The sequence below is a fragment of the Elephas maximus genome, chromosome 13 (genome assembly GCF_024166365.1).
Source record: "Elephas maximus indicus isolate mEleMax1 chromosome 13, mEleMax1 primary haplotype, whole genome shotgun sequence".
In the NCBI taxonomy this organism is placed as follows: domain Eukaryota; kingdom Metazoa; phylum Chordata; class Mammalia; order Proboscidea; family Elephantidae; genus Elephas; species Elephas maximus.
In genome coordinates, this window is record NC_064831.1 from 67320290 (window position 1) to 67332875 (window position 12586).

Sequence of the window (12586 nt, forward strand, 5' to 3'; positions counted from 1 at the left end):
CTGAGGACTGGCTGTGGGAATGCAGGTGGCAGTCCTGGGGAGAAAACACCGGGGCTGGGCCTCGTCAGCCAGTCACTGAAAGCATGTCTCGACTGAGAGGGTGTACACCAGGCCTGTGCATAAAACTGTGGCCAAGTGGGGAGGCAGGTGCCAGAGGGCAGACTGCAGCTGGGAATGAAGGACAATTTTCTAACAGGCAGAGCTGTCTGCAGTGGGGTGGGTGGGCTGCCTTGGAAGGTATTGAGCACCCAGTCTTAGAGGGGGGTAAGCGGAGGCTACACCTAGGTTGATAGAAGGGATTTGTACATCAGCTGAAGGACTGGACTCAAGTCCCTCCCAGCCCCCAAATTCTATGGTTCTCAGATCTGAAGGTTACTCAAAAGGTCATAATAGCAACCCCCCACTCTCCCCAAACTGTTCACCGTGCCTCACAGCTTACAGAGCCTTCTCACATCCACCACTGCTCACATGTCCTGTGATGCCGGCAGAGCTGGGGTTATGAGCCCATTTTACAGAAGGCAACACTGTAGCCTCTAGTCATCGTGCTAGGATGTGGCAGAGCCCCAGCCTCTTGGCTCCAAACCTGCCCAGCCCTCCTGGCTCTTACCTCTCTGCCCTGACAAGGGAACATGGCACACCAAGGTCAGTCGTCTCTTGAGTAAGCTTCAGTTTTGGGGTCCCACATTCCAGTTCCAAGCCCAGTGCCACCATTTCCTGGCTATGACCCTGTGTGATGCTCTTAACCTCTTTGAGTCTGAGTTTCCTCCCCTATACAAGAGGAAGGTTGTGTGGGGATGAAGCGAGATCACACTTGTAAACAGCTTCACATGAAAAGGCTCGATACATCTTAGTTCCCTTCACTTAAGGTAAAGTGTGAACCTGGAAATATATTCTGAATTACTGTTGTTGTTTGGCGCCATCGAGTCGACTTTGACTCACAGTGACCCCATGTGACAGAGAACTGCCCCAGAGTGTTTCTAGGCTGTAATCTTTAAGACAGCCAATTACCAGGTCTTTTTCCATGGAGGTGCAGGGTAGGTTTAAACCCCCAGCCTTTCAGTTAGCAGCCAAGCACCTTAACCGTTGTGCCACCAGTGCTCTTTCTGAATGACTACAGGAAGTCAATGTTTAAAAGGATTTCTTGGTAAAGTGAAGAAACTCCTTAACCATCATGTTAACGATAATAGCACTTCAGTTGCAAAAGTTAGAGCAAGGAGGACTCAGACATGAGCAGGAAAGGGACGGGCCAGCATCCAGGGCTCCCAGGATCCTTTCTGGGCTCTGATGTGGGCTCAGCCTCCTCCATCTGGCTCTGGAGTCTCCAAGCTGAAGCTGATACTGGGCCTGAGCCCATCAGGACACAGCTTCCCCCAAATTCACCCAGGAAGCTCCAAACCTGACACGGCTGTGTCACCAGGTGAGGCTAGTCACCTCTGTTCACAAAACAATCCTGCCTCACATGTGTGGGGTGTTCTCACAGTTCTAGAGCCTCTCATACCACTTCTCTGAGCCTCAGAACAACCCTGTGAGGAAGGTTCAGCATTGCTCCCATTTAACAGCTGGCAAAACTGAGGCCCAGACAGGTTAAAGTCCCAGTCCAAGGTCATACAGCTCCCTGATGGAAGAGTTGGGATTTGAGATTAGGTACACAACCCTTCCACAGAGCACCCCACCCTGTGTTACAGCTGGTGGCGTGTCCAGTATCATCACCAGTGTCCCCATGTCCACTCCCATGATCGGTGTCCACAAACACCACCAGTGCGTCCATTTGCTACCATCTCCAAGGTGGAGACAGAGACGTTATCTGGGCCCTGCTAGGCTGAGCAGTCTGGTAGGAAAATCCCAGGCCTTGGGCCAAAAGCCTGGCTCTAACATCTGTAAGTGATCTGACTTTGGACAACTTTCCTTGGTCTCAGTCTTATTATCCATAAACTAGGAAAGTTGTCCCCACCTCGCCCCACCGAGGACAGGAAAGATCACGCATGCAAGGCATGTGTCCATGGGTTCAAGTCACTAAGATTATTCCTAGTCTCTTCATGGTAGCTTGACTGAACATTTTCTCCCAGGGGCACTGATCTGAGGGGCCCCACTCCCCAAATCAGGCAAAGGAAGGGGACATACTCCACCCCCACGAAGCTGAGTCCCGGGCCCCCATGCATAGAGGTCCTGGGAGTGAAAGGGCTTGTCCACCATGAGACTCAGGAGACTGTGTGTTGCGGGGAATGGCAGTGGCCCGGACTCGGCTTCTGCCTGACCAGTGCCGCTCTCTGGGTGGGAGACGAGGGCGGAGGTGGTGAGGCTCACCTTGGCAAAGCCGCAGCTCCTCCACTACGCTCTCGGCCGCCGTCTCCTCGCCCCACGCGCCGGCCTCCACCACCTTATAGCGGCTGCGGGGCTGGGTGAGCACATGCGGGGCCCGCAGCGCTGCCTCCCGCTCGGCTGCCAGGTCCAGGTCCTGCTGTGCCAGGTGCGCCCGAAGCTGCCGTATCTCAAACTGCAAGGAGGAGAAGGGCTATGGGTGGGGGTGCTGCGGAAAGGAAGACGGGGAGCCACAAAAGGCAGATGGGGTGCCGCAGGTGGCGGCCGCCTGGAGTGCAGGCATGCAGTAGGCATGGACTTGCAGCCCAATGTCTGGGGCACTCTGGGGCTTTACTATTGATGGGTAGAGGTGGGGAGAGGAGTCGGCTGGGCACCCAAACGCTGGATGGTGGCTTCCTTAGAAATCTCCTAATGGTACTAATTGCAAGAGCCTTTTCCATTTATGGAGCCTTTTCCAAGTAATGAAGTGTGTTCCTGTGTCTAATCTCAGATAATCTTGTAGTCTGGCCCCACTGTGAGGACAAGATAGCCGTGAGAAGAAACACAGCTGTAGTTTGTGGGAAGACCACCGGGCAGGGAGTCAGAAAATTTGATTTGAATCCTGGCTGTAGTACTTCCCCCATGTGTGACTCCCAGGGGTGCTTGTCAAGTGAGAGCCTTATCCAGGTGTCTTATACAGATGATAAATGGAAGAAGGCAGGAACCCCGAACACTACGGCCAGTATAACCCATCCTGGGAGCCCAGCCCGCTGCCCTGGGCTAGCTGGTCTGACCACTGGTTCATTTCTTTTCCAGCACTACTTACTTTCTTCATCCACAAGGTATTCTGAGGGGTGGTAGATGGTATCCACTCAGACAGGACTGGATTTTAGTCCCGGCCCTGTGGCTTACTGGCCATGTGGCCATGGGTGAGTCCCTTCACCTCCCTGAACCTCAACTTCATTATCCGTAAAATGGGGAGGGGGAGTTCACCCCATACTGCTCTTTGAATACTTGGGTACTTCATATGGGCATAGTAAAAAGCTAAACATATACTGGTTTTGGTTTATTTTTTGGCAGCAAAATCTTCTTTGAGAGGCTTCCAGGTGCTTTTCGGGTTTGTTGCTGCGATTTCTGTCCCACTCTGGGGGTTCTTCCTTGGACATCTGGGTGAAAGCAAAATCTTGGTTGGGATGGAAGGCCAGGCCTCAGAAGGGGAGACTCCACTGCCACCTAGTGTCCCAAGCACACAATGCATCCCTCCCACACAACCTCCTGGGTCAAACCCCTGAGGCCTTGAATCCCAGGGCCTGGGCTCCCTACCCAGGAAGGTATCGACTAGCTCAGGTATCTCTAGCCCTGATCTCTCCCTGAAACGTCAGACTGGCACCTCTACCTGTTTACCTGACAGCACCACGTGGTTGGTTCCCAGGAGTCACAAACTTAGCCCACTCAAAATAGGACTCTTCACTGTCTCCCCAAACCTGCTCCTCCTGTGTTTTCATCTCTGTATTTTCAGTAGAGCAAAAAATGTAATCACTTCCCTTGCCTCCTAGCTTTCCTTCACTCCAACATCCAATCTGCCACCAAGCCCAGCTCCACCTCCAAGATATACCCCAAGCTGCCCACTCTTCCCCATCTCACTGCTAGCCGTCCCCTAGACACATGCAGTGGCTCCATCCCTCAATCGTCCATTCTCCAACAGTCAAAGGGATTTTTCTCAAATCTAACTCACATCATGTCACCCTTTATCCACAAGCCTCAACAACTTACTACCTCACTTAGAGGAAAACCCAAACTCCTCAGCTTACAAAGTAGGTGCACCATCTGACCCTGCTTCCTGGCCAACGTCATTTCATCCTCACCTTCTTGACCTCCTCCGGTGACCTGGGCCTTTTCATTGTTCTTTAAACTCACTAAGCATCTCAAGGCCAATTCCCCTGCTTCCACTGCTCCCAGATCACATGATCAGTCCCCCTCATAGAGGCCTTTCCTGACCCCCATCTAAGGTAATCACCCCAGCACTCTATCACATCAGCCAAGTAGAATTCTCTGCATAGCGCTTACCACTTTCTGATATTTTTAATGTTTTTATTAATTTTATTTTTATGAAAGTGAACATGCATACAAAGCATTCAATAACATTAAGGTGACCAGGCAGTAAACTGACACTGGGCAAACTTTAAATGTCAGTGTCTACAGATTTAGTCTCTGGGATCACTGCATTTTTTTCAAGAGAGTTCTTGCCTGGGGATATACCTCTGGCTCCCCTGTGCTGGGAGCAGGGCAGGGGAATGGGGCAGAAGGTCCCACCACTAAGGGAAAAGACCCTCACTGAATCCTTGTTTACATCCCTGCACCTCTCTCCAGGCCTTCTCTCCAGGCCTCTGCTTAACCCAGTGCCCATATGCAGAGCCCTCTGGTTCGGTTCCTCCAGGGGATAAACCTCTTGACTCTTGGAGGGTGGGACAGCATCATCTCCTGGCTGTGTAGGACTTGGAGAGAGGCCTAAGGAGTCCAACTTCCCCGTCTTCCCTTGCAGCTTCACATCTTACCCCCTTCCTCTCAGACTCTGGGGATTGGAGGGGGAGAATTAGCCCGTTTCTCTCACTGTCCCCTCTGTAAGCACTTGGGTTATAAAGTCTCCATTTTGGTAGACCAGTTACTACTTTCTTGTCTGCTCTCCATTTCCCCCAAACTCACTGAAATTTCTTATCCTCTTTGTCCTGATGAGTTCTCTTATTTCTTATGTATCCATGATTTTTTTTTCTTTCTTTCTTTCTTTACTATCATTGTAGTGGAGCTTTGGGAAGGAGAACACATAAATTCATGTGGTCACTCCACTATTTTCTTTGAAGACTTTCTATTGGCTTACCTCTTCCTGACTCTAGTGGCATGTTGGTAAAATAAATAAATGAATGAATAAATAAAGGTCTGGTTTGTGTTGTATGCTAACTTCTGTGGTGTAAATACTCCCACCATGGCTGATTCCAAGCTACCAACATGATGTCATATGGAGCTGGGAAGAGATGTCACAGTGGGCTCTCAAAAGCCAGTGAGGGTGCCAGCACACCACTGCCACCTTCACCCCTTGATAGAATATAATCTCTGTCAGAGCAGGTAATGTTTTTTGGAGCCCTGGTGGTGCAGTGGTTAAGAGCTTCATTGTTAATAGGTCGGCAGTTGGAATCTATCAGCCGCTTCTTGGAAACCCTATGGGGCAGTTCTACTCTGTCCTATAGGTTGCCATGAGTCCGAATTGACTGGACAGCAATGGGTTTAGTGTTTTTGGTATACAGGAGGCACTAAAAAAAAAATTGTTGAAGGGATAAACAAATGAATGAGTGAAACCAGTCAGCTTTGCTCAATTCTGTGGTTCTGACTGAGCCCTGACTCTAGCCACAAACTGAGCCTTGACCCTAACCCAACACTGACACAAAGACTGAGCCCTGACCCTCGTCACACGCTAAGCCCCAACCTCAGTCCCAGATTCAGCTCTGACCCTGGGCTCAGACAGGGCTCAGGCTCTGGCCCTCAGCCACTCAGCACTCAAATGGGACCAGAAGTCTAAGGGTGTGAGACAGGGAGGCTGGCTCATTATAGGGTGGCCTTCTGTGCAGGGGGGCACGGTATGAGCTGCCCTTCTGGTAGCAGGCTCTCAGAGGTCATAGAGGGCTCATGAGGCAACTTTCCAGAGCTCAGTAGGGGTTGGGAGCCCCTCCTGCCTGGGCTGACCAGAACTTCCCATGGGTACACCCAGTCCACTTTCTCCAAGGCCACTCATCAGGGCCTACCAGGCCCAGCTAATGGCCTCCCAGGCTACTCTGAATGGATGCATAATTGATGACTTGTAATTGACATATTGCTGCCCAGTGAGTGTCCCACTGGAATTCAGGCCAGACAGCCAGAGGCGAGTGCTTGCCCAGCCCCAAGCCCACATGTACAGACATAGGCATGCACCCAGAAGCAAGCTTTTGGCTAAAGATATGAACTCTAAGCATGTAGTAGTAGTTCTCCCATGCCCTCCTTCATTCTTTCATTTATTCACTAAGAAGTCAGGTAAAGCATGATGGGGGCCATGTTAAAATTCTGCTGTTTGTATTGGAGTGAAAATGCCTCCCCCAGCTTGGATGTAGGTCCTGGGAGCCCCCAGTGAGGGGGAGCTTCTGCTGCACTGCAGGGAATAAGTCTCCTTGAGAGTCGCAGGGATAGCTTGGGGGTGGTATTGGTGGCAGAGGAGGCAAGGTGTATACGAGAGACAGGGGACCAGTATGTAAGATGGGCTGGGGACCAGCAGGGGCCACACCCGGTAGAGCCTGTAGCCATGGCAAGGTGTTAAGGACTTCAGCCTTTATTTAAAGAGCAAAAAGAAACCATTGAAATCTTTCAAACAGAGGGTGGAGAGATGGAGGTGGTGGTGTGGTGATTCAGATAAGCATTTTGGAAGGATTACACTAGCTGCAGGGGGACCTGGTGGCACAGTGGTTAAAGTGCTCGGCTGCTAACCAACAGGTCAGCAGTTCAAACCCACCAGCAGCTGTGCAGGAGATGTAGCAGTCTGCTTCTATAAAGATTTACAGCCTTGCAAGCCCTATGGGGCAGTTCTACTCTGTCCTATAGGGTCGTCATAGGTTGGAATCGACTTGATGGCAGCGGATTTGGTTTGGTTTTGGTGTTGGCTGCAGAGTGGAGAGTAGATTGATGGGACCGGGGTGGGTATAGGAATACCAGATGGGAGGCTGCTGCAGAAGTCCAGGTGAGGGATGAACAGAATTTGGACTAGGGTGGAGACAATGGAGATGGAGATAAGAGGAAGGATTGGAGAATTGTTTAGGAGGTAAAAGTGCTGGCAAGTGAATACAGACTGGAATGGGAGTGAGGAAGAGGGCCACCTACACTGGGGACAGATTTTTTATAAGGTTCATACCCAGAGGGCATGGGGTGGCCTGGATGTCCTCAGTCCTTACCCTGAGAAGGACCGATGGACTCTTTAGAGGGGAACTGCAGATGGGCTAAATGGCTTTCAGCTCTGGTCACTAGCTCTGACCACCCAGGGGGTTCTCAGGATGTTCTAGCCAAGACCCTCGGAGTCTGCCTCCTGATTCCTTCTGTACTTAACGTGATTCCTTCTGTACTTAACGTGGCCACACGTGCTTCTCCAATAGGCTGAAGGATTGTTAAGGGGACCTAGGACATCAGGGCCTCATTAGCCAGATGGGTGAACTGAGGGTCTAAGATGGGAAGAGAGTTGCCTAGGATCACACAATGTATCAGAAGCAAAGCTGGGACTAGAATCCATGCTTCTGGCTTCTAGCTCCAACAGACCTTGTGTTAGGGAATTTCACTATAAAGGGAAAGATGGAAGTGATTTGGCTCAAACAATGCAAGGGAGTTTGATGGTTCAGGGGCTAGGAACAAGCAGGAGGTCCCCATGGGGGAAAAAGCAAGGGCAGGAAGCAGGAGCCTGGGCTCTTGGCCATCACCATCACTTACTCTGACTTTGGGTATGTCCCCTTTTCTCTGAGCCTTGGTTTCACTATGTGTCCAATGAGACAAATGGACTAGCTGAATTCTGGGTCTAAGATGAGTCCTTTGTTGGCCCTGGTACCCTAGCTGAGAGATTAAAATTTAGGTGCCAGTTAATAATTGGTGTTATCTTGAGGGTCATCCACTGCTCCCTGTTGAAATGCCCTGTTCCCAGAAGAGTGACTCTTTAGAGAAAAATAACACAATCCAGGCACAATCCACAGCCTCCAAAGTACATCAACAACAACACAAATTACTCGTCATGCAAATAAGCAGGACAAAGTGTGTGGTTAGCAAGACATAAGGCAGTTAATAGAAGCTGACCTAGAGATGCTACAAATATTCGAGTTATCAACAGGAATTTAAAATAAGTGTGATTAATCTGTTAAAGAATATAGAGGAAAAGATGAACTAATTGGATGTAGCATTTCAGCAGAGAATTAGAATCTATAACAAGGAGCAAACAAAACCTTTAGAACCTTACTATAAAAAAAAATTTTTTTTTTTTATACAATATCTGAAATTGAGTACTCAGTGGATCAGTTTAACAGCAGGCTAGACATAAACATAGCAGGAGATAAATGGTTGAACTTGAAGATAAGTCTATAGAAAATATCAAAACTTATAGAAGGAAAAAAAAGGAAGAACAAAATAAGTTAAAAAAAAAAAGTAAGATGTGAGATATAGTTAAAAGATCTAAGATCTACAACTGGAGCAGAGGAGAAGAAAGAAAGACTGGGACAGAAGCAATAAATAAAGAAATCCCAGCCAAGAACATTCCAAATCTAATTTAAAAAAAAAAACAAAACACCCCCAAATTCAAGAAACTCAGAGAATCCTAAGCAGGATAAAGAATTTAAAACAAACAAAACAAAACAAAAAAAAAACACACCTCACAGGCTAACTGCTGAACAGATAAATACCCACAGCACCAAGGCTCTCTGGCACTTATGGAGCCTGGGCTTCTGGGGAGGAAGGTGTACAGTGGCTTTTATAACACAATGAAGCAAATTTTCCATTGGCAAACAGATCCAGCGTCAAAAGGCCATTCCCAGACCTGGGGAGAATTAAAGTGCAGTCAAAGCCCCACTTAGGCACGTCATTAGATAAGTGTTTTCTAATCAGATAGCCTGATGAGGTCAGCCAGAATCCACAGGGAAGCCCTCGCCATGCATTGCTGGAGTGAGTCAGGCCCCTTCCATTGGCACAGTGCTTTTAGTGCACGCCCAAGCAGGCTGGACCCACTGGTGCTGTGGGGTGGGCCACACCCAGTGCATCTCTGCCTTTAATGGTTTGGTTGTGGAGTACCATCAACATGGGCCTTGGCCTGATCAATGCACACTTTGGCCAGAAGCTCGATAGTAGCTAATGCAATAGCAATAATTTTGCTCCATCCTATTAGTGCTGTCTGCACAGACTGCCCTGCCTTCAAACCCATCTGCTATTGGGATGGCATCCAATGTTTATTTCCATTAGTTTCGCCATTGTTGGTAACAATAAAAATCAGGAGACAGTTGCAAACTAATGATTTAGGAGCAGGGTGAAGCTGAATTCGACCTTGGCCCCTTTCCATCCACTGTGAAGATGACTGGTAGTTGGCCATAAATTTAAATTATAGCAAAAGGATAACATAAGTTATTCCTCTGATGGCTAATTTTATCAGCTAAATAGGCTTGTCATTAAAGCTATCGGCTGTTTTACAAATCACTTCCCATGTTTTAAAAAAAAAAAACTTCGCTTCCCACAATGGAGAGATTGAATATTCCAGGTAACAAAAGCTATTGTGCTGAGCTGGGGGCTTGTGAGCTCTGCAGGAAAAGAAGGGGCTCTCTGGACCCATGGTGGAACCCCTTTCCTGCTATTCCTGGCTGGCTGAAGGGGTTGCTGGCCCCCAGGCCAGAGAGGCCTTTCTCTGAACTGGCTGCCCAGCCTCAAAGGTGAGCGAGTTGTGCAGAGCCATCACCTTCTCTCTGGATGCTGGGCACTGGGGTCCAGAACACAGCCCACAGATGGGGGAGATGGACCTAGGGTCATAATCAGGACTCCCACCACCTACCAAGCCTATGACTCCTGTGAACAGATGGAGGGAGTGGCTGGAGGGGAGAGGAGCACAATGCTGCCCCTCCCCCACCGCCTTTCTCCATCAGAAACCCCTATTATTGTTGTTAGTTGCCAGTGAGTCAATTCCGACTCATGGCGACCCCAGGTGTTACAGAGTAGAACTGCTCCATAGGGTTTTCTTGGCTGTAATCTTTAACAGAAGCAGATTGCCCTGCCTGTCTTTGGTGTTATGACTGGGTGGGTTCAAACAGCCAACTTTTAGGTTGCCAGTTGAGCACAAACTGCACCACAGCTTGGGCATTATTTTATTTCTTCAGGAAACAGGCCAGGGAAACATGCATTCATTAAGGGAGGACTTGCCTCTTGCAATATAGGAAGGGGTAGGGGATGTCGCAAGCCCAGTGGCTTCATTTTATGGATTAGGGACTATGGCAGGTGACTGCTCTTCTTCTTGGGCACAGAGATCACTTCTGCTAGCATCTAAAGATGTCACCTTTAATAGTCACCTTTAACTGTGACCATGCACTGAGTCCCATCAATGAAACAGGGTAGAAGCCATGTCACTGCTTTTAGGCCTGGCCCATAAAAGCCTTCTATACACAATTCTCCATTCTTCCTTTCTTATCCATTGGCTGAACGAAGAAGACTCCAAGGACTTAGAGGAGGCAGGAGCCACAAAACAGAAGGAGCCTGGGGGCTTGAGTGACTGTGTGGAGCAGAATGCCCCCTACCCTCACCCCTCACCCACTGCAACCTGCATCGGACTATGATGTGAATGAAAAATATACTCTTCTTGTCTTAGGCCATCAAGAGTTTTGGATGTGTTTGCTGCAGCAACTGGGGTTACTCCCCCTAACTAATACTGATGTGTGCGGATGCCCTATTTCTACTGTTAGAAAAACGACACTGAAGCCCCAAGTTCCATTCCTAACACTTCCATCACAAACCGTAGGACATTGGGCAAGCAATGGCCTCTCTGAGTCTCAGTCTTTTCATCTATAAAAGGAGTTAATAATACTTAGCCTACCAACTTCCCAGGGTGGAAAAAGGATCAAAGTCAACATGAGCTGAAATGTATGACAGTGCATTTATAAACAGTCACCATTGTACAAATGAATTTAGTATTATTTTTATTCTCTTTCTTCCCCCCTTACATTTACTGAGAGCCTCCAGTGGGCCAGGCTTTATTACTTGATTTAATTTGATCCTCACCTAATCCTCGTGATGTAAGTCCATTTCCTCCATTTTTCAGTGAGGATGCGGAGGCTCAGGGATTAGGGTCCTTGCTCCAGGAAACACAGCTAGTGGTTGATAGAGCTGATATTTGAATGTAGCTTGCCAACTCCCCTTGTAAGAGGACTCTCTCTGCCCCTCCTCTTTCAGGGACTGACTCTTGGCCAAGGCCTAAGTCTGTCCTGACAGACTCATGGAGCTCCACTAGCCCCCTTTGGTGGTTGGGCTTCAAGTCACCTAAGGTTGAGCCCCACACCCCTTAGTATTTTGCCAGTGGTCTCAGGGTGAATGGTGCTGAGGAAGGAGGACTTACTTCCCCTCTGTCCTTCCCATGGAACCCAGCAAAGAAGAGAAATGAAATTTGACAGTGAACCACGTCAGACTGCATTGTTTTAGACCAAAGGCTGTATCATGGATTGAATTGTGTCCCCCCCAAAATATGTGTTGTAAATCCTAACCCCTACACTTGTAGTCATAATCTCGTTTGGGAATAGGTTTTCTTTGTTATGTTAATGAGACAGTCTTAGTGTAGGATGTATCTTGAGTCAATCTCTTTTGAGATATAAAAGGAGCAGATTAAGCAAGGAGGCAAGGAAGCAGAGATGGGGGAAGATAGTTGCCAGGCCACAGGGAGATCACCAAGGAACCATGAAACAGACAAGGGCCTTCCCCAGAACCCGCAGAAAAAGAAAGCCTTCCCCTAGAGCTGGCGCCTTAAATTCAGAACTCTAGCCTCTTAACCTGTGAGAAAACAGATTTCTCTTTGTTAAAGCCACCCAGTTGTGGTACTTCTGTTATAGCAGCACTAGTTAACTAGGACAGGCTGTTGCAGGCTTAAAGGACAAAGAGCTGATAAAATTGGAACTTCAGATACGTTTTGGAATTAGAGCAAGCTCGTAGGCATGGACATTCATAAAATTTCAGAAGTGGTTTCATAAGACCAGTCAGAAGGACAATATATCATTGCTTTGATTTCGCTGCTGCATTTAAAACAGCTTTGATTTCAGAAGCAGCCGGTAGAAAGGGACAAAAAGTTCACACCATTTCTTTGAAGGACAATAATGAGCATTCTGCCTCTGGAATTCATCGGTGTATCAGCAAGATTAACTCTGAAGAAAATCTTGGCCAGAATCCAGAGAGAGAACAAATAAAAGTGAATGGGAAGGAAATTTCAGCTCGAGGATTGTGGAATTCAGGGTCTGAGGCTATTTGCTTTCATCACAGTGGTGGGCACAGGCTGGAAGCAGAAGGCCAGTCAGGGCTTAAGAAAGGTAAGACTGACCAATGGAATGTCCTCCCCTCTTCCTGAAACCTTTGTGGTTGTTGTTAGCTGCCATCAAGTTGGCTCCAACTCATGGTGACCCCATGTGTGCAGAGTAGAGCTCTCCCATTGGGTTTTCAAGGCTGTGACCTTTTGGAAGCAGATTGCCAGGCCTGTCTTCCAAGGTATCTCTGGGTAGGTTTGAAC

At 48.4% G+C, this 12586-nt stretch overlaps 1 protein-coding gene across 2 annotated transcripts in view; it reads right to left on the reverse strand.

The window, feature by feature from the left end:
* TMEM266 (transmembrane protein 266) overlaps positions 1-12586 on the reverse strand; it is a 217100-nt gene that overhangs the window by 12759 nt on the left and 191755 nt on the right. For both annotated transcript variants that reach the window (XM_049852853.1, XM_049852854.1), the window contains exon 9: positions 2305-2494. In XM_049852853.1, the coding sequence (XP_049708810.1) occupies positions 2305-2494 (190 nt within the window). The remainder of the gene's footprint in view (positions 1-2304; positions 2495-12586) is intronic.